The 23514-nt window shown below is 35.4% G+C and overlaps 1 protein-coding gene across 1 annotated transcript in view; it reads left to right on the top strand.

The window, feature by feature from the left end:
* S2P (membrane-bound transcription factor site-2 protease) overlaps positions 1-18333 on the top strand; it is a 37978-nt gene extending 19645 nt beyond the window's left edge. Inside the window, exons 4-6 of the mRNA XM_089106471.1 lie at positions 6206-6452; positions 13627-13807; positions 17627-18333. Coding sequence (XP_088962597.1) covers positions 6206-6452; positions 13627-13807; positions 17627-18183 — 985 coding nt within the window. The 3' untranslated portion in view covers positions 18184-18333. The remainder of the gene's footprint in view (positions 1-6205; positions 6453-13626; positions 13808-17626) is intronic.
* The last annotated feature ends 5181 nt before the right edge of the window (positions 18334-23514 follow it).

Below are 23514 nucleotides of genomic sequence, written 5' to 3'. Positions count from 1 at the left end.
CCTCAGGGAGGTTGTCATGAACTAAGTTCGTAATAGTAGTAGCACATAGTTCGAGCAAGGGTATCATAAAATCATAGCTGAGCCGAGAACAGAGAAGGCGATACTTAAAAAATTGCTCCCTCCCCCGAATTTCTGACATTGTATGTGTTTATTAGGATTTCACCGAATGTATTCGATAAGACAATCATCTCTCTCGGTAAAAGCAACACCAGTATGCTGTTCCCTATTCTTTTTCTGAAGTAAAACGGAATTCAAAGTCTTTTAACTGTAAGATTTTTTAAGTGCAAGATTTTAACACCGAAATTTCTCATTTTGTCAGAAACATCAAGGAACAGGTTCATTTTTCGTTTTTTTTTTGAATTTTACACACTTACATTGCCCCGAGTCAAATAAATTGATGATAGAACTTACTTCGGGTCCTTCAACCTTACTGATTGAAAATTCTTGTATAGCTCTGGTTTCAATAATGTCTATCATGTCAGTGTTTCTATTCAAATATAGCAGATATTGCTACTGGGACCTGTGGCCCTGGAAGCACACTTTTTGACCTTTCAACTGTTCTGATTAAAATGACTATCATAAGATGTAATGTAATTTAAATATAAATTAAAAATAATCTAGTCCCGTCTCTAAAAAGTTTCGTACCAAATTTTGTTGACAAGTATAATAGAACTCAGATTTGTAAAATTTGCTATGGAACAAATTTTTTAACGTAATGACTATTGTTGATTATGTGCTTATTGACATGAATTTTTATAGGAGTTACCTTAAAATAAATCATGTGTGCAGTGACAGCTGCAAGCTAGTAAAGAGCAAACCACGGCCCATAGTGACCAAAAGTTAAAAACTTTTTTTGAAAAAAAAACTGTTTTGTGAAAAAGAATTGCCATTTATAGCTGATTCAAGAATGGTAACTAGTATTTTGATCAATCTTCATCGTAAACTTCGTTGTGAAAACAAAATTATAGGAATTTCAAAAAAGAGCCTGAAACTCTTCGAAAATGGCGTCGGACTTAAATAAAAAATGCACTGTTGGAATCATTATGGACGAAAACGCTATTCGAGAGAATTAACACCCCCCTCCTTGAACAACAATAAAAATTACTTTTTTGGACGGGAAGCACTGATTGGTCTCCTTTTTTTTTCAATCAAGAGCAATAAGGTGGTGATCCAGTAAATATTCGAGCTTGAGTTTTTGATCGATCATGATTGAGCACAGAATAATGAATTTTGGAAAATAGAGATATGGCTATAAGGACAATTGTTGTATTCCTATAATGGTTGGTTGTGCACAGTGGCGCCATTTCACGGAAATTTAGAGGGCGTGAAAGTATTTTCAAAATCTAGGGGAAAGGGGCAGATTTTTCGTTTTTTCAATGAAAGCACTTTCAACAATGGTATTTTTTAAAAGCTATGGGAGAGAGGGCATCCATTGACGTGACTGGTTGTGATGAGGGCCACAGCAAGGACACAAAAAACCGTTCTGAAAACAAGTGAAAGTAAGCGTCATTTTTGTAGTAATAAGTTAAAACTATTAATGATTATATATGATATGACATTTATTAACACTAAAATCCTCTACTGGTCATAGCTAATACGAAAAATTTACCACCGTACAAATCATAAACAAATACACACCCTGAAATCCAAATTGAATTATAAATGAATTACAGGAAATGGTCCCTATGTATCATATCTGTACCCAGAAACTCGCCCAACTTCTTAATCCCCATAAAATTTGTGTCACTTAATATTATATACACCCGTTCCTCCCTTGCATTCTACTCCGGTAAAATTTGCTTCCTCAGACCATTTAGTTCTACATAAAAACCCAAAAAGGAATTAAGTCATCCTTCCCATTCCCACTCATTAGGCAATAGTAAGGATCTAACTGTATCCTTGAGCTAAAATTTTGATAATTAGTTTGTTGATTATTTTCTGATTTGCCAAATGATAAATATACTTTTTATCAATTTCTTGCCACCTCCTGAAGTGAGTACGGATTTACTCGGTTTTAATGATCAATCTGAGCTTTTTTTACGTGCTAATCAGAACTTTTTTAACTAATGGACCTATGTGTGATTAATTTTAAAAAAAAACTTTTTTCCACAAAATAAGTTTTTCAAAGAAAAGTAAAGAGCTATATTAAACCAAAGATGAGCAAAAATAAAGACAAATATTTTTTTAGCGCAAAACGACCATAAATGATTCTTAATAAACAAATAAAAACCAAAACCAACCAAAATTTCAATAAATAACTAAGTCAAGCTCAAACCAAGTAAAAATTAACATGAGTAGTGCTGACAACCCCCATTCCTTCTCAAGATCAGAACATAATTTGCACTTAACTGAAAATAAATTACTGTGGATTGTCAGTTTAATATACATATAATACAATAATTTTTTATTTGTTTTTTTAAAGTAAAAAAAGTGAAAACATTTAAAATGTATTTTGCTTTCAGTAAAATACAAATTATGTTCTGGTCTTGAGAAGGCATGGAGCTTGTCAGTAGTGCTGACAACCCCCAGGCCTTCTCAAGATTAGAACATAATTTGCACTTAACTGAAAAAAATGACAGTGAGATTGTCAGTTTAATGTACATATAATACAAGAATTTTTTATTTATTTCTTTTAAGTCAAAAAAGTGAAAACATTTAAAATATATTCTGTTTTTAGTAAAGTACAAATTATGTTCTGGTCTTGAGAAGGCACGGGGCTTGTCAGCACTACTCATATTAATTTTTGCTCGTTTTGAGTTTGGCTCGGTCATTTATTTTAATTAATCAAAAAAACTTTTTGCACAAAATAAGTTTTTCAAAAAAAGTAAAGAACTCCATTAAACCAAAAATGAACAAAAATAGAATCAAATAATCTACCAAGCATACAACTACCACAAATCAGTATCAATAAATAAATGACACCCAAAACAAACAGAAATTAAAATAAGTCAAAATCAAAACGAGCAGAAATAAATCTGACTAGGGTTCTAAACCCTATGCTTTCTAAAAGCCAGAATATAATTTGTACTACAAAAAAAATGTGCATTGTCAGTTTAATATACATAAGCTGATATTTATTCCTTAAACTCTTAATTAAGTTTTGTTTTCTTAAAGTTATAAGTGAAAGCATTTAAAAGAATTTTTTTCAGTAAAGTACAAATTTTATTCCATAATATAATTTTATATTATGTGCTATATAATTTTATATTAAAGGGCTATATAATTTTAACCCTTTGAATTTCCAATCGAATGAGGCCTTTTTGAAGTCTCTGCGAAAATGCTTTCTATAAAAAACCTTATATGCCCCCAGGGCATAACTTACAACCCTTGCCCTGAAAGGTTTGGGGGGTTTGTCATCCTCAGAATCATAATTTCCAGAACTTTCAACTACGCTGAAAAAAATTCCTATCTCAAATTTAATTGGATGTGTTTGGGAAAATGGTAGGTGTGAGGGGGGGGGGGGGTGGTTGGCCTTCAATTGCTTTCAACTATTAAAAAGGGCTCTTACCCTTTCAATTTTCAATCATATGGGCCCTTTTTTACGTCTTATGACTATAACGTTATTAAAAACCTCCCTTATTTACACCGTTCAGGCAGTACTCGTTTTATGGAGCGCTGTGGGGGGTTGTCCTTCCAACTGGTCAGATTATAAGAATTTAAATATCTCAAAATTTTGATTGTATGTGTTTGGGAAAAGGGTGGGCGTGAGAGGCGGGTTAGTTGCCCTCCAATTACTTTCGACTATTAAAAAGGCCACTAGCCATTTCAATTTCCAATGGAATGAGCCTTTCTGAAGTTTCTACGACAACGTTTTCTCAAACCTTATATGCCCCCAAGGCATAACTTACAACCCTTGCCCGGAGGGCTGTGGGGGGGGGGTTGTCATCTTTAAAAACCGAATTTCCAAAACGTCCAACGACGTTGAACAAAGTGGCTATCTAAAAATTTTGATTGTATGTGTATGGGGAAAAGCTGGGCATGAGAGGGGGGTTAGTTGTCCTCCAATCATCTTTAACTATTAAAAAGGGCACTAGCCCTTTGAATTTTCATTCGAATGCGCCCTTTTTAAAGTTTCTACGACAAAGCTTACAATAAAAACCGTATATGCCCCCAGGGCATAACTTATAGCCCTAGTCCTGAGGGGTACGGGAGGAGTTACATCTTCGGATACCTAATTTGTGAGCCTGTCAACGACATTGAACTAAATAGTTGTCCCAAAATTTTGATTGAATGTGTTTCTGGAAATGGTGGGTATGGGAAGGAGGTTAGTTGCCCTTAAGTCACTTTCAACTATCAATCGAAGTCACTTTCGACTATCAATTTCTAATCGAATGAGCCCCTTTTGAAGTTTCTACGACAATGCTTTCTATGCGAACCTCAAATGCCCCCAGGGCATAACTCATAACCCTTGCCCTGAGGACTGTGGGGGGGGAGGAGGTTGTCATCCTCAAAGACCTAATTTCCAGAACTTTCCACTACGTTGAACAAAATGGTTATCTTAAAATTTTGATTGGATGTGTTTGGGGAAATGGTGGGCGTGAGAGGGGGATTAGTTGCCCTCCAATTACGTTCGACTATTAAAAAGGGGACAAGCCGTTTGAATTTCCAATCGAATGAGCCTTTTTGAAGTTTCTACGAAAAAGCCTTCTATAAAAATCTTATATGCCCCCGCTGCAAAACTTACAACCCTTGCCCTGAGGGCTGTGGGGGAATCTCCTCGTCAATAACGTAATTTCTATGAGGAAATCACCTACGCTGAACAAAATGGCTATCTCAAAATTTTGATTGGATGTGTTGGGAAAAGGTGGGCGTGGAATGGGTGTTAGCTGCCTTCCAATCACTTTTGACTATTAAAAAGGGCACTAGCCACTCCAATTTCTAATCGAATGAGCCCTTTTCGAAGTTTCTACGACAACTCCTTCGGTACGAAGTGCCCTGGTCTAACCGCAAAAAATAAATAATACATTGTGCTAACATCGTTCTTTACTTATGCGGCGCGATTGCGCTGCCTATGATTACTGTTCGTTTTCATTTATTTATTGATGGTAATTTGTGGAAATTTTACGCTTGGGAGATCATTTGACTTTATTTCTGCTCATTTTTGGTTCAATGGAGCTCTTTACTTTTCTTTGAAAAACTTTTGTGGAAAAACTTTTTTAATATAATAAATAATAAAACATTGGAGCCTCATGCTCTATACCAGAGGCAACGCTATAGCGTTGCCTCTGATGACCATTTGGCCCGTAAAGATAACATCAAGCTCAAAACGAGCTGAAAGTACAAAATCAGGACCACTCCTGCTTCTTTAGTTTCAGCTTGTTTTGGGCTATCGTTCCCTATGCCTTCTAAATACCAGAACGTAATTTTCACTTTGCTGAGAACAATTTTTATTTTTAACAATGTGTTTCTATTTCTTATAACATTTGACAAACGACAAATAATCGCCTTAATAACCAAAATTACTGAAAAGAACAAATGAATGTCAATTGACAGTTTAATATATAGGCCTACTGATGTTCAGTCCTGAAAGTCTCAACAATTTTTGATTGATTAAAGTTGTAAAAGAGAAAATGTTCCAAATGTATTTTGTTTTGTAGCAGCAGCAGTATGACAAAGTTGTAGATTATTTTAGGGAACTTTTAAGAGAGATGCAATGTAAAACCTGTATTTAATACCCTGTTTTAGCAAAAACTCATGTTGACTTCTTCGCCTACGTTGGACTAAGGTCTTTTTGTAAGGTTATTGTGTATATTTTTAAACCCTGAAAAAAGCACACAAATTATTTTTTTTAAACAATGTTCTCTAATCAAAGTAAAGAGCGGAGTTGAAACTTAAAACGTAAGGTAAAAAGTAAAGCGAAGTTGAAACAATTGTAGTTTCGCAGAATAAGCTACTTCGTAAGAAATTAAAAAGGTCTATGATTTGTCAGGAAAAAGTAATCCACTAATCAGACACAAGTTTGCATTCTTACAAACTTCAAGCAAGTCGATGTGAACGGGAAGAACAAAGAATGTACATCTGGCGTTTATTTGCACGGAGGTGCTGAATTGCAGTATGGTTACTTTTACTATTGGACTTTTTTTCTATTTAGTAAGCATTTAACAATTGCCGTAGCTCATTTTCTAGTCTTTTTCCTTTTAATAATGCTATCTGCTTTTGTCGAAATGTTTTCTTATCTTTACAGCTTTATTTTCTTTCTTTTCAGTGAGAATTTGACGATTGATGGAGCTGGTTTTCTAGTCTTTTTAATAATTCCAGCTGCTTTTGTGGAACTGCCTTCTTATGATTTACGGCTTTTATCTACATTCAGCAAGATTCGAATATTTACAGCTGGAGTTTGGAATAATATTGTTTTAGCTGTGATTGCCTGGATTGCTATTCTCTGTCTCCCCATGTTTTTGGGTTCTATTTATCGGATGGATTCTGGAGTTCTTGTTACTGCTGTAGTACAGGTAAGCATATTTACCTTAAATTGCAGCTTGGAGCAATCTAAGGATCTTTCCTTGTGAATCTCCAGAGTTGATGATCGATAAATTGTTTTCAGTGTTGTTTAGTGACCAATTTTTCACATGTTTGTCTTATGTATTTATTTCATCTCATGAAAAAATTAATAATTCTCGAGGGCTTACTCTCTTTTCGCTGAACTCATACTTCCAGAAACAAACGCCACTCAACCCCATCCCGGCTGCAATAACTCAGATGGAGATAAGTTCATTTGGGGTTTTTAAGTATTATTAAAAATCAGTTGTTTAATTCTTCTTTTGAAGATCGCTAGAGATTTCTTTTGAAGGTCATTTTGATGCTTCTTTAGTATTCAAGGTACAGCAAAGCAATTTTTATATCTAGAGTTCTATTTCCCTACTATATCTGTGAGCAAGGTAAGGGCTATACATATAGCGCATAAAAAAAACTGTAACAAAGAAACTTTGGATATTAATCCAAAATTATTCTTCGTGTTTTGCATTTTATGTTTATAACGGTTCAAGTTAAATTTCAAATCACGATCTGGCCTCATGGCTCTCAGTAGCAGTGGAATGATTAATTGTAACACTATATGAGTGTTCAAGCCCATTAGAGCTTAGAATATGTGAATATAAACCCAGTTTCCTTCTATTTTCTGTAAGCAACATACTATCCTTGCTTTTCCAAATTACTTTGGAACTGGAATTACAGAAACTGTAATTCACGAATTACTGGAACTGGAATTACAGAAAATTACAGAACTGGAAAAAAAGAAACTTCGAAACATTGTCCTGTAATGGTGCAGTGTGATTCTCCGGTAATAGGGAACCCAGAGCTTGAACTCAACTGCAGCAACTCATTGCAGAGCCCGGAATTTGATTCCGGTGATGAGATGGTGCGAAAGTGTCTCCATAACAATCCAAACAAGAAGAAGAAGACTAAATATTTTCAGAACCGAATATTATAGTATCATATCAAAGACAAACAGCAGCTGTATAATATTAAAGACAGCAGCAACATTTTAAGAAATTAAAATAAATCTCTCGTGAATTTTTATTTCGATTTATCATTAATTGTACCAAACCAATCGTTCTCAAAATCCTCCTAAAAGCCACACTGTGGTGTTTATTTTCCGGATGGTGAAGTTTTCGCCACAGCCTAGTGCAGATGGTACGTTGTCATAGTAAAATACTGTCTTGTTTTTGTTTAAAGCTTATTTCAATAAGTACTGCATAGAACTCCTCCAAAAAAAAAGTCTCCCCAGATCCCACCCCAAATACCAGTGAAGTTGATACCCATATTGGCTGGTCAAGCTCACTATCATAAAAGTTCACATGATAGCTCCAATTCTGAGAATAGGACAATGATCAGTGTAGGGGCAAATGTCACTATAAATGATGATAATAGGTTTCAAGAGGTCCTTTCTACAAACTCTAAAAAAAGGGAAAAAGTCTTCCAAATCAGAAGTGTTTCCCCCCTCTCCTCCAAAGATCATCCCTACCAAAACATAGGAATTTACCTTAAAATTTCTCCTATTAACCCCTTTAAAATAAAAAATATTCCTGCAATAAGAGTTGCAATTTTCAAATTGCTAAAATAAATGTTCTCTCTTAATATTCACCTTGATTGATCTCTGCTAATATCTGTCAAAGATAAGAAATCAGCAGACGCAATAATAAATCTAAAAATCCCTCCTCAGCACCCCAATTAACGCATGGTAATAGAACCCAAAATAATCTCCAACAAAAATAGCAGTTTATAATGTTCCCCCAGAAATATCCATTCAGGAGTTAAAAGAAGGGCTCTCAGATAGGGCTGGCAACACAATCCCAGTTGAAGATGTTACCCAACTTGGTAAACCTAACTCCAATGGCCTAAAAACAAGTAGATCCTTCTTATTTACACTGAAGGAAAAAATTAGTATCCCAGAAAAGTTATTCCTATTTGAGCAAATCAAACCGCACAAGGAATACAAACCAAAGCCTATCCAGTGTCAGAAGTGTCTCAAACTGGGACACACAACAAACAAATGCAATGAAATTCTCCTAGCGTGTAGTAATTGTAAAGCATTCCATCCTAAAGAGTTGACAACTTGCAACAACACTCAGCCTACATGTATCAATTGCAAAGGCCCACATGAATCTACCAATAAATCACTATGCCCTGCATATAAGAAAAGAGCACTAACACTCCAAATAGCAACAAAGAAGGCCATTCCATACCCCTTTGCAGCAATGGAAGCAAATGCTGCCCAACAATACCAAATAAAGCCCATAATGAAACCAACCAAAACCCCAGAGTCAAACGCCCCCAATGCATCAAGTACCCCTTATAAAACACCATCCTCTAAGCCCCCTAGCTCACATCCCCATCAGCAAGAATCAACAAGTCCACAAGCCTCCTTGTCCAGTGAGATGAGGTCAGCCTGCCCCCCCCCCTCCCAAGGAGAAACAAACCAGAAACACTACCAGGAATTAATCCCTTAACTGACAAACAGGATGCACTACTAAACATGCAATCCCCAAATATATGCTTATTCATTTTAAACTGTAATGCAGTCGAGGCCATGAATATACATCAACTACAGAAAACAAAAATCATTGCAGAATCGGCAGAAATCTACATCCCTGAAGACATACTCATTCAAGCAAAAAACGATTTTTCTTTACTATTAACAAAACTGAACACTGATACACAGTTATGTGAAAAATAAGTTAACAACCTAACACATATCAATACTCCAGTGGAACTTAAGATCACTCACATAAAATAATCTGAATGAACTGATATCTTTTTTGAATAATAAATCCATCAATATTGCTTGCCTCCAGGAAACTCATTTAACCCAAAATCAACAAATTAAGTCTCTCGGATATACTATCCTGAAAAAGGATAGATCATCAGAGAGAAAAGGAGGTGGAGTAGCTTTAATAGTTAATAATAATATAAAATTCTGTGGCATCGACTTTCCAGATTTTGTAAATGATGTTGATGCAATTGGTATCAGTGTTTGGCTGAATAATACAAAATCTTACATAATAAGCTTTTATAACCCTAATGGCCAAACAACAGATGCCATGGATTTCTTCAACTATATAAATAATTCTAATATGTTAAAAAATATCATTATTTGTGGAGACTTCAATGCCCACAGCCTCTTGTGGGGGAATAAACCAGCAAATAAAGCTGGTAAGTTCATTGAGCGTATTTACTTCAAATAACATTGAATTAGCTGTTGCTACCCCTCCAAACCTGTACAAATTGTGTCATTAAATATTTTGAATAAAATTTATATAAATGAAATTGATAGTCTATGTACTGACCACTTTGCTATCGTTTGCTCCCTAAATGAACGTGCTGAAACCTTATCACATACCTCTAGATATGTCAACACTAAAGCAAATTGGCCTATGTTCCAAAATAAGCTAAATGGTGAAGACAAGTTTCACCCAAAATTCATGCATTTCAAACACAACAGTTGACACACATGCCGAAGTTCTGGCATCTTTACTAATAAATACTGCTAATCATGCTATCCCAAGGACAACACCCAAGAAAACCTTCCCTAAACACATTCCCAAAGCATAGTGGACAAATCAGTGTCAAAATAAATGGAGAACAAGTAGCTCTGTAGCCCACAGAGTGAAGCAAAAGGAAAAGGGCTAAATATTATTACTGAAAAGCCCGCCTGCTGTTAAATAGAAGAAGAAGAATTATAGGAGGAAACAGATTGGGCTGATTGCCAGAGCTTACTTAGTTTGAAAGGGTGCTATGTTAATGTAAACTTTGCAAAGATGTCACGTAATGCCCTTTTATTCAGCTTCAAATGAGCAGTACAAACAATCACAAGTGCCATTTTTCAAGGAATGTACCCAATTAAGTAATGTATCTGTTTTTGTGTGGCAACTATTTGACTGGTATTGTCTTACCGGTGGTTTTATTGTCAGTTATTTTTTGGGGGGAGGGGGCGGGGTGGAGATAGTGGTAGCCTGTAGCTGGCAGTTCTACGAAAACACCTGTATTGGTATAGAAAACTTATTGCAATATTATTTGCTTAGAAAGGGCAAATTTTTTTTTATTTCTAGTACTTGTTACTCACAATAGAACAGTAGCGAATTTTTAGTAGACCGCAATTCAAACTGTGTTTAAAGCCAGAACTATTTTTTTTTACTGGTATATTAACTTATAAGTTTCGTGGCACCGACGGGGGGGGGGGGTTCTTCGTTATATCTTCATTATAAAACATCCTTGCCCCTCAATTCCAAGCTCTATTCTCCCTGCATCTCCCTACCAGTAATTGAGCGAAACGTTAGCCAGGTAATACCTTGTTTAAGCTGGTGACCTGCAGTGACTTTCAATGTATGCTATTGGAGGCGCCAAGTCCGGCTGCGACCCCTACAACATCCTTCCTCTCTTTTACCACCAGCTTTCTTGGAGAAACATAGCATGTTGCACTTTGTTTGAACCAAGATCATTAAATATTTCAATTTGTATGATTTCATGCGTAAAACGGACCCATGGCTACTCCTGTATCACCCATAACCAAAATTTAAGCAGAGCAGTGAATAGGTTTCTTTTTCACACATCAGCTTGAAACTTATAGGGAAAATACCTTAAGCTGAAGGGAAGTGAGAATGATGACTTTCAAAGGTTGACTATATGTCTCTTCTCAGACTCCTGCAAGAAAGAGCTCAGATCTGTTTGAGACTTGCTGTACGAATTCTTTTGGTTGTGAGAAATGACGGGGCATATTTTCAAAGGCGTGCATACATTTTCAGTCCAACCTGTCTTAAGCAGAAAAGTGTCCGGATTCCCTTGGAATTTTGTAAGCAAGTACTCTCATTCAAAAATACTTTCCCCAAGTATTTTTAGATCGCTGGCTCTAACGATAAAGGCACTAGCAAGTCTCATGGTTTCTAAAGTCGGGGACTCCCTGAACTATGAGATTTTGAGCCTGCATTAGTACAGCGGATTGATATCTGCTAGGTAATATGGGCCCAAAATTCAATCCCAGTTGCCTCTTGGTCGATGGAGAGGTCTTTGTAGTCAAGAAACGTCGTTAATCCATAGACTAGGACTAGCCTATGAAATTTTGAAGGCTACTAGCAACTAGATCGTAAAGGTCAGCGCGGTCTAATATTTGTTGGGCAAAGTTTATTTGACTGTAAGCACTTGCTTACCATGTTTCAAGCGTATATCATTCCTTTTGAATTTTGGCCGTTCCTCAGCTAGCTCCCACAGAAGTAACTAATCTCACGTGATCGATCTCCGGGAAATCAAGTCCTATTTTTTGTGTACCACGGTATAGTCTACCACCTGTTGGATTTGAAGCTTTTCTGTCTCGCAGCTTCGCCTGTCTGTCCCTTGGTTGCATGTGTACGCCCTGATGATTGAAGCATAGTACGGTTGGAGCGTAAAGGGCCCACTGACTCTCAAAATTCCCCAAGCAGTGTTGTACTTTATACTGTGTGATTGGAGGCATAAAATTGGCCCAAAGTTCTTCTAAACTACCCTCCTCCCAACATCAATTTATTTTTCCCAAAAGACACTCCCCATCCAGACACCGCCTGCCACGTACTGTTTCTGAACCCATCCCTATCTTGTCCCCCATCCGTTGTTTAACCTCCAGATATGAAAAAACCCTTTGTCTCCTTCATTACTGATCAAATAAACCACTAACTTTTTTTTTTTTTTTTTTTTTTTTTTTTTTTTTTTTTTTTTTGTACTGGTGATACCCATGCTGGTGTCCGTTTGGCTCTTCCGTTCCCTCCCCTTTTTATATACTCTCTTTTGAACCTTTTTAACACTATTTTTATCTCATTTTTTTTTTGGTTTTGTTTTAATTTGTGCCTTTTTAACTTTCTTACATTTGACACTTTTTGTTTTTTAGACTAATGAATGGCTTTGCCTTTCTGATATTGTTGTTTTTGGCATTGTTTAGCCAGTTTTTTAGTTGTTGTGCTATTTCTATGTCTTTCTTTTATTATATGACCCCGAAATGCGAATTCGGCCCTTCGGGGCTTGTGATAGTCATTTTTTGAAATAAATATCTTATCTTATCAACTTTTAAGCAGAGATATAGCATCCTGTACTTTGTTCTAAGGCAAATTATGTAGGGATTCTCAGTTTGCATGAATGGAGGCCAACGTTGTCCCTTTGTCCCTCTTTTAAGTCAGGAAATGGATAATAAGTTTGAGGTTAAGCGGAAAAGCGTATTTTAGAACGTCTCTAGTGAACGTGTCATCATTTTTCCGGAAGAAAAATTCTTCTTCACATATCATTTTAAAAGTTTTGATTAAAGCTGTTAGTCTGGATTCTTCAATCCCGCTTAAGGTCCCCACTTCCTGTAAAAAAAAACTCTCAGTAAATCAAAATCAGAAGCATAGGAAATAAAAAGACTAAACCAAAGTGCTGCTCCAGCAACACAATAACTTGTTTCTTATTTGTACTTACTTCTAATTAATATAATCAAATAACGTTTATTTTCAACTTTTTTTTAACTATTACTATGTAATCCTTTCCGTTAAGTGTGGATCGAGGATTTTGGAATACACCCCTCTTTTCTCTTTTCTGTCTAATAGAATCAGAAATAAAGTAAAAAATTGGCGTAATAAAACTGCACAAACTTAAATTGTAAACCAAGTCAAGCGTGACAATTTTCTTTTTGGCGTAATTCCGAGTTGAATTTTATATGATTTTTTTTCCAATGCCTTTTTCTTAATTTTGTCGCATGCAATAATGCCTAAGGCTCCAAAATTGAAAAAAAATCTAAGGTTTTTAGCAGAATATCTCGTATGCTTTTATTTTAAGATTATAAATCTTAAGCCGAAGTGACAACAATAAAGAGGTTTTTGAATTTGGCCGTTTATTGGTGGTACCAACTTCATGATACATAAAATCAGCAACTTTTTTTTTTATAAATGCTCAGGAGTTTTCGTTTAAAATTAATCAATATTTCTAAATCGGTAAATTGTGTAATTTTAGATGTTCTCTACTATATTGTATGGACCTGGAACTTATTTGTGCGCTCTAATTTGCGAATGATAACTTGTATAACGTATTCAAACGAATGTAACAAATTTGGCCTTTTTTACAAAGTTTCTCTCACGCCATCTATCAGAGATCACTGTAATACGACTATCCTTCCTCTTATTCTTTACGCAGGATAGCGCCATCTCTGGTGAGAACGGACTACAGGTTATGAACATCATTCAAAGTGTCAATGATTGTCAGGTTCAGAATAAAGAGAAATGGCGTGCATGTCTGTTAGAAGCTGTCCAAACACCGGCTCCTGGATTTTGTATAAGTGAAGCTGCCGACTTCTTAAACAAGGACAATAATACAGGTAAATTTATAAGGAAGGCTGATCTTGAGTAAAAACTTTTTAACAAAAAAGCAAAAGCTAAACTTGCCTCTAGTATGGCAAGGAAATAGATGTGCGATGACAACTTTAGAAATTATTTCTTATAAAGTGTCTCCGGGAAAAATCGCAACATAAAGACTACCTAAATAACACTTTTATTTGTTGCAATAAGAAATTATTTTTAGGAATCTAAGCTCAGAATCAAAACTATCCCATGATTCAAAGCGGTTAATAAAGTAGCTTATGTATGCTACATCAAATACGGATTGAATTTAAATTTGCAAGACTGTGGCACAAAGGTTTTGGAAGTATCAAAAAGAAGTTGCAGCGACAATTTTAAAAGGACTGATGGAAACAAAAATTTTCATAGGGAAATTTGGTATCTTTTGAAGCGTTACATGGATTGATTGAAATACCTAGATACACTACAAACACACATCGATAACTTTCAGTATGCAATTCAAGTTCTTTAAATAGATCAAGGCGGAAAACTCGGAAAATATTGAAACAGTATAGATCTAAATCGAAACACACTATGCCCACATAGGTTGTTAAGAGGACGTATCAAAAATGCTTCAGGAACGGTTGATGGTTTAAACTTTCAGCGTGTGTTGAAGGGATGTTGAAGAAACCAGAGGTGCTATGCGCATACTGCTACTAATGCCAATACAACTATTGTTACTACACAAGCTAAAAGTATTAAGGTGAAGCTTTCAAGGAATATTTAAGTGCATGTTGAACTAAGTCAAAAAGTTCTTGTGCCATTTTAAGAGTCAGAAGAGATTGGAGGGTTAGTAGAATTCACCCATATTTTATATAATCAGTATAGGTTATACCTGAAGTTCTGCGGTAGATTCCCCTAGTGACATTCAAGAAACTTCCTGAATTCTGTCCTGTCTTTTCTTAAAAACTAATTTCAAAAAATTTCCGAAAAGCAAGTTTTTCACAGAAAAGTAAATAGCTCCATTAAACCAAAAATGAGCAGAAATAAAGCCAAATAATCTTCCAATTGTAAAACTACCACAAATCACCAATCAAATCAATAAATTAATGAAACCCAAAACGAATAGAAGTTATAATAAATAAACGAGTCAACCTCAAAACGAGCAAAAATTAACATAAGTAGGGCTGACAATCCCCATGCCTTCTCAAGACTAGAACATAATTTGCACTTTACTGAAAACAGAATACATTTGAAATGTTTTCACTTTTTTTATTTAAAAAAATTATTAACATTTTAAGGAATAAATGTCAGTATATGTATAATAAACTAATATTTTATGGATTTTTTTTCAGTAAAGTGCAAATTATGTTCTGGTCTGGAGAAGGCATGGGGGTTGCCAGTCCTGCTCATGTTAATTTTTGCTCATTTGATCGTCTTTGGTTTCATTTATTTATTGATGGTGATTTGTGATAGTTTTACGCTTGGAAAATTATTTGTCAGTATTTCTATTCGTTTTTGGTTGAATGACGCTCTTTACTTTTCTTTGAAAAACTTGTGTCGCGGAAAAAGTTTTTTAAATTAATTTTGAAGAAAAGACCGGACAGGATTCAGGAAGTTTCTTGAATGTCACGGGGAATCTACCGTAGAATTTCAAGTGTAACCTAGACTGATTGTATAAAATATGGGTGAACTCTAAGGTTATCCCCTACCCTCTTCCTTATTGCACGGGTGCCTGGACGCCCCTGTTCGTGAGAATCATCGAATATGAATTTTCTAAAACCTTTCTGTCAGGATACTGTATTCGATAGCTTTGTCGATTAAATGAAATCGTTCGAAGTCAGCATCACAGCATCCTTAACTATACGAACGTGCATTTTATCGTTGACGTTTCCCCATTAGCAATAACGGCCTAATAGACAAGGTCAGCGTCTTTCTATCTGTTTTCACATTTTGTGTACCTAAACGCTGTAACGAAACATTAAGCCTAGGAATACCCGTGAAAAGTTATTAGCAAAAGAAGATTTGCACATATTAGGAAAATAACCCCAAAGGATATAGGATGATAGAAAAAGATTCATGAGATTCAGCATACCTTCTTAGTAAGTTTCCTTGAGATAATTTGTGTAAACTTCAGCAACAATCGATGCTTTATATTAAATTCATGAATAGAACCACAATGTATTAATAATTCAATGCAAGCTACATAAAAAAATGGATTAACCCAAATATTTATTCCTTCCTGTGTAGTCTTGGAGCAAAGGGAGACTCGAAACCTAAAAATAAGGAATGGTGCTTTTGATTCCCTGGGGTGCTACATGGCCGACAGAGGATATATAAGATTGTGTAATTAAATTGTTTTTGGTTCCATATAAAAGTTAACAAGAACGCGAAACTATCGAAAACGAATTAACACAAAATTCAATGTTGGGTATTACCTCCATTTTAGAAACAACGTCAATAAATAGAACTAGATATGGACCCTAAAGAATCACTTGGAGAACCAAAATTACCTTGATTCGGTGATAAATCACCGGAGGTAGCTTGAACTGAACTTACTTTTAATTGTGTCTGAAAATGAAATCATTACAGAAGCTGCTGTGTTGTCCTAAATTTGGTGATAAATCTATGATGGAGCGTATTTAGAGCTTCTAAAGAAAGATAAAACCGTTTCAGAAGCAATCGGTTCCGTTACAACAGTGTTGTTGTATATTTGGTGGAATATTTGCCTTCTAGTTTACTTTGAACTGCTAAACGATAATGAAGCCATTTTAGCCTCAATATGTGCTGCTGTGGACTTGAAGGATAATTATGATGCAGTCTACTTTTAAAGCAGAAGTGAAATCATTAAGGAAGCAATCGGTTCCGCTGCTATGGTGCTGCTGTGGATTTGGTGGGATACTTGTAGTGTAGTCTAGTCTACTTTGAACTGCTAAACGAAAACGAAGACATTGTAGCATCTATCTGTGCTGCTGTGGATTTTGAGGGAGGAAGGAGAGGGATAATTATGATGCAGTCAACATTGAACTACTGAACTACTTGAACTACTAAACAAAAAAATGAAATCATTACGGAAGCGACCTGTTCCGCTGCTATGGTGCTGCTGGGGATTTGATGGGATACTTAAAGTGTAGACTGTGTAGTCTACTTTGAACTGCTAAACCAGCTGAGTTATTTTGGTAATTTTTATTTATATTAATTTTATTTAGTTTCAATTTTAAATTGTCTCTGATTTTAGGACTGTGTAATTTTAGTCCAATAATTCTGGAAAAAATATAAAAAAAAAAAAAAAATTCATGAAAATTTGCCTGTAATGGTTACGATTTCATACTGAAAAAAACCGAAATAAAAGAATTACTTGTTGAAAAAAATGCTTCTCTCATGAGAAACATATGCACATTTTCGGAGATTACGCTTTTGCAGTGGAATGTGGCATATTCGGAACTAAAACAAAAATGTCACCTGGTGGGTGGTGTGGCACTTTGGGTATCACCAGATTTGGATATTCTTCAAAATTCGCTCAAGGATTTAGGAGAGCGCAAAAACAGGACAAAAAAGCCGAAACCATTTTGCATTCGCAATTACAATAAAAATTTCACTCGGTGATGGGCTTAACACTTTTGGATATCACTAAGTTTGAATATATTTTAGCATTTGGTTATCGTAAGACGCCAAAATAGGGCAAAATAAAATCTCTTGAGCCAAAAACAGAGCCTTCTTTTGGTTTATGAAATACAAATAATATTTTTTCTTCAACCAATTTTTTTGAATTTTTGGCAAGATATTCAGGTTCAATAATCCTTTGCGAGATGATATTTCCCAGAATACTTAAGTTTACTAGTAATCATTTAAAATTTCAGGTATTGCTACCAAAGAAGAATGTTGCAAAAATAATAACGACTCAACTCTCTGCTTCAAAAGCGCATCCTTCACTACCTGTCAGCCAGCAAGATCAGTGATTGAGAACGCTCACTTTTGTGCCAGCAACACATGCGCTTTAGGCTATGTGTGTCTAACACCTTTTACAGAGGACGTAAATTCAACTTTTCCCAAAATAACAGTACTAAAAACAGAGCACGCCAAAAAAGTACTATTTTTGGGACATCCTGGAGAGATTTATAGCTCAGTTGAAGTCAGTTCATATGTTACTAATTATAGGTTTGTTATATTATTGCCGGGTATTTTACAGAGTTTATTAATCTATTTAAGTTCAATTTCAGCAGGACAAGCGTGTGTCAATTTAGTACCTTGTATTGAGTTTGATGGGTGTCATCTTAGTAAGTTAGTTGTATTTAGTTTATTTTTTCATAAGTACAATATTAACACAGTGAAACGAATACACAATTTTGTTATATTTATTGGTACGATTTTAATTGCTTTTACAGTTGTCTTGAGTTTTATAAATTTTTTTAATTGATCTCTATTTGTAGACTCAAATTTCGTCGAAAGAACGCATCAAATTAGGAGTGCCTCAACAATTAAAGAATTATATCTCATCACTAAAACCCTCAGCTTTTATTCAGGGGTTAGGGGCTAATAATTTTGATATTAACCACATCTCAGTAAACTAAAGTATATACTTATCGATTTTGTACAGCCGTTGTTGAATCATTTTTCTATTTAAAAAAAAATAAAGTTTATTTGTAGACAAGAAATTGAATTCACCTTAAAATCCATTAAAGCAGTGACAGAATTTCAAAATCAAAGCAGAAAATCTTGGAAAACTACAGGTCTATGTCCAGTAGGAACAAATAATCAAACAAATACTTCGCCTGTATACAAAAAGGCGGCCTCAATGTTGAGAAAAAAGAATTTCAACCATGGCAACTTAAAAAAGGAAGGGAACTAAAATAAAAAAAGAGAGAATCAAACATTTATATACAATAGCTAATCCACAAAAAAAACAGGGAAGTGAAATATATGTTCCAATACATTCGAGATACTTCTATGACAACATAAAACTTTTACAGAAGTGAAATATTCGTTTTATTATTCAACTATTTGTTCCAACTCGCCATATACCCGTTGTTTCTCAATATTTTCTTCTTTGTTTTTTCATGGTAGGCCACTTTGGCTTCAGATCTTTTAACTAAAAGTAAAAAGATCTAAAAGTAAACAACTAACGGATTCTGCACAGCCTGTCCAATTTTAACATAATTTGCAAATATAAAATTTACTGTTTGGTACAAAAGAAGCATGAAGTCAGGAATACCTTAAGAAGTTAAACAATTATATTCCCGCCAACTTTAATTCTATGCAGGGGGTAAGGTTTAATTATTTTGATATGACCACCCATTTTTTTTTCAAAAAATAGGTCCAAATTTTTAAGCTAAATTTTCATAAATGATGAATCTGTTGAATTTGTTTTTAAAAACAAATTATTTTCTTCTCGTCTTTCTATAAATTTCCATAGAATTTGGTTTTATATTGATTTTTCAATGGTACGGGAACCTGAAACGAGCATCACACAGATCTGCGCAAACCCCTGCTACAATCTAATAGGCTCTTATCTCTTTTATATTTTCTTTCGAGCCTATTTGTTATCTTTCTTTCGAGTCTGATTTTATTTAAATAGTAATGAAAGGTAAAACCTTAAATTTCCATGTATTTTTTAAAGAATGAGTGAGATTAAGAATACCTCAAAAATTTAGGAATTATATTTCCCACAATGAGGTTTATTAGGTGTTGTTAGGTGAGGTTTACGTCGGAAGTTTATTAGGTGGCAAGGGCTCATCATTATGTTTTTAATGAGATTCTACTTAGCCGACTTTTTTAGTTTCTTTTTGAGATTGTGCATACTGTTACATTTTTTGTTTACTGACAAACGAAAAAAATTTGGCATTATTTACTTGTGATAGTTGCTTAAATTAAAACAAAACTGCAATAAGCCAAAGACTTTTTAAAGTAAAATATATTTTAATAATAATAATAATTTATTTATAACCCACTTTTATACAAAACAAGCGGAGTAAAGCACACTAAAAAGGAAAAAAATAATCAAATACACAGAAGCAAAGATAACTTAAACCTTAATCACTGACAAAAACACAAGGATAATATTATGGTTTGAGCCTACGGACATAAAGGCATTTCTTGTCAAATTATTAGTAAGCAATTCAAACAATTGGGCATTGTCAATAGCACGATGCTTCTCAACAATATGTGTATTACGATATGAAGTGGAAAGGTACAATAAAAATTTGCAATATCTAAAATAACCGATATGGAGCTTGCGCAAATCATTCTTGTTCAATAACAAATACATTCCAGTTAAAAACAAGACAGAATGGTCACAATATGTGGAATACATTTTAGCTAAAGCTCGGCGTAAATATTTTCCTCGGTTAGGTATAATTTTTGCATATCCGATCTTCAACTTTTCTTTAACATCTCTCAAAACTTGAAGTCGCAATAAATTCAGTGTAGAAAAAATACTAATTCCTAACCACCGTAAACTCGTAACATTGCGAATTACTGAGGATCCACAGGACAAATTATGAACTGATGATTTGGGATTGAAAACTAATTATTCGCATTTATAAAAATTCAAAAACAGACCAACATCCCGAAATATCATAGGAATACGTTGCACCGATAATGCCAAAATAGAATTGGTTCGGCTTAAAACTAGCAGGTCGTCCGCATACGCAATATAAGACACATTAGATAAATTATAAAAATACGAAGGCTTGATTCCTAATAACAATTTTTGAATGCACGCATTAAATAGATAAGGTGATAGCACCCCACCCTGTCGTACTCCAGATTGAACTGGTATACTACCGCAGTACCCTCTACCAGATTTTAAACGAAGAAACGAATTACTATACTAAAATTTAAGTACATGTATGACAGAAGGGTTCACTCCAAACTCTGACAAAGAGTGCCACATTTGTGCATGGCAAATACCATCGAAGGCTTTAGATAAATCCAAAGCGCAAATATGTAATTCATAACCTTTAGATTGGGCATCATAAAGAGTTGAAGCTAAAACCTTATGCGCATGTTGACACCCAATACGAGGTTGAAATCCAAATTGGTTCGAATCTTTCGCAGTTTGTTCAATGGTATATGGGAGCAGAAAATAATCAAAAACCTTACTAATATTGCAAGCAACAGTGATGGGCCTATATGAACTGCAATCAAAAGGGTCTCTTCCGCGTTTAAGAATCGAAGTTACCATTCTGCAAAGGAAGGAATCAGGAACCGTTGACAAAGATAGAACTGAAAAAGTAACGAGCTGAGCGACTAGTGCCGGACAATCACAACGTAAATTGTGCGTGCTAATCCCATCAAGATCACTTGATTTAGACATAAGTTTCAGCATACAATTAACAATGATTACTTTTAGTTGAGACGGGAATAACATGACGTTGCAAAACTTTAGGTGGCAAAAATTTAGAAATTAAGCACTGAAAATGATAATGAATACTATACTCAATCTTACAAAAATACTTTTATAATGCCCAAGCCAAGACGAATCTGGGATAACATCACTAGTCTCTAATGAATCAAATTTAGACGTATTAATGACTTATTTCCAGTGTACTGCAATTTTAGGGAACTCCACCATTATATCGAACCAAACGAAGATACCATTAAAACTCCACTTCTGATCTCCGCTTTATATCACACACTTAGCCTTGTGAGGACTACTCACGCGCATTCCAGTTGCAAATGCAGAGTTTAGCACGATTTTTGATGGCTTGACGACGCGGGTCTTCTTTCCATATCCGACTTCGAGTTTGGAGTTCAACCCAGACAAGGGGAACAGCCACATTCTCAGCTTGTTTCATGCACTTAGCTAAGTGAAGATAATAAACATTCAGTTGCACTCTGACTTGTGGCAAAAAACACTCATGCATAGTAGATTAAACGGGATCTTGACGTAAGACAACAGAGCTGTTTGGGCAGAAATATAGAAAGGCCAATTGGCTTTACTCCACTCTCGTTTCATACACCATTTTTTATTAGCAGCACAACGATGATTAGATGGATCAGCGGTTAATGTCACAGTAAGGGAAAGGGGAAGGTGGTCAAAATTACATTCGTCTTCGTCAACATTACCGACAGAACAGGGAACATCGGCAGAGCAAATACAATGATTATTATTGGTCACAGTACCACTATTATGAATTTAACTGTAATTAAGAGCTTTGTGTACTATTCGGTAACCAATAGGCAACGAATCTAAAACTAAGTTGATACGAGTAGAGGAGATATGAACATCACAATTGAAGTCACCTATCAATAGACAACGATACCCATGCCTTTCAGTATTGCATAATAGAGTTTTAAGGGATGAGCAGGCATTAGAAAACTTAGTAAGTGAAGCTAGTCGTTTCTAATCGCAGGGAAGATATACATTTATAAATACAAGGTGACCAAGTCGTATTGCCATAATGTTATCAGAGGAATGAAATAAGATAGGTGACAAAGGAGTAGCTAATCGTTTGATAACACATGCAAGGCCCTCGGAAGATCGGCCTTTTGTTTTTCAGGCATTGATGGTAAAGATAGTATGGTGTCTTCTTCTTTTTCAGAGAGTTAAAGAATATGGTGGGAAGTAAATTTTCTTGCAAGAACAAAATGTCAAAATCATTCATTTTTTTTATTTAACGAGCCATCTTTATCTTTCGTGTCATTGATATTAAAAGAGCATATTGAGACGGACAATTCCACAGTCATTTCCGAGTCACACGTTTGCTCAGGACATCACGCAGAATACGACATTTTAGGCTATACGGTGCATGATTACCCCCACAATTAGCGCATTTTGGATCAAAAACACAGGGGAATCACGGGATGATACATGAGAGCCGGCACAGCGACTGCATTTTGTTGGCTTATCACATTTGGTTTTCATGTGGTTGGGAGATTGACAATTATGACAGCAACGGGGCGGCCGCATGAATTAAAAACCCCGGAATGATTCATAACCCACCTTAAGCATGAGTCACAGGCTACTACTCTGGGCTACGGCATCAGCAAAGGTAATTTTCACAGCCAGAGATTTTCCCAGACGTTCAGCGTCGATGACACCTTCACATTCCTTAAAATTTATCACCTCATAATTAGCGGGCACTCCCTTAACAATGCCATGAAATTCCTTTTCGTGAATCATGACGTCACAGCTATTCAATACGGTTGGAACCGCATCGCTGGAAATCTTTGCTGCAGATTGACTAATCTGAACAAGCAGCTTATCGCCAGGAGGCCTTGTACTGTGAATAGCTTCATGGCCAGGGATTTTATTAATAGCATGAGCCCGTTTTGAAGGGTCGTCAAGTTTAGTAGGCACTTTTGAAATGATAAGGGTAGCAGTGCTTTCAATATGAGGACTAGCATAAGAAATGGGAAGTGACGGAAAATTTAAATCGTAAGCTGTTACCTTTTCTTTGATGAAGTTAAGGGTACTATCCAGAGCAAAAATTTTGGGAGTAATTTTATTATAAGCAACAGCAGGAATTACATGCACTTCAGTGGGTGAAATGATTACGTACGTTGTCACTGTTAGCTCCGCGTTTTCGCACTTCCGAAGCAAATCAGTCATATCTTCCACGTGCCGAGCGGAGGCATTATTACCTTGTCTCCTTGGTGCTGTTTTACTACTGGGGTATATTTCTGCCCATAAATCAACTTTAGCATCTTTGAGAGTATTTTCAGGAAAAAACTCCACTGCATGATTAATAATAACTTCATCATCAATACCCGATCGAATGTTTGATTGGATAAAATTAAGAATAGC

This window comes from Artemia sp. Qi Xiang Cuo, chromosome 20, assembly GCF_049724085.1.
Source record: "Artemia sp. Qi Xiang Cuo chromosome 20, ASM4972408v1, whole genome shotgun sequence".
Classification (NCBI taxonomy): domain Eukaryota; kingdom Metazoa; phylum Arthropoda; class Branchiopoda; order Anostraca; family Artemiidae; genus Artemia; species Artemia sp. Qi Xiang Cuo.
Note: the sequence above shows the minus strand (reverse complement) of the source record. Positions and strands in the feature narration are given on the sequence as shown.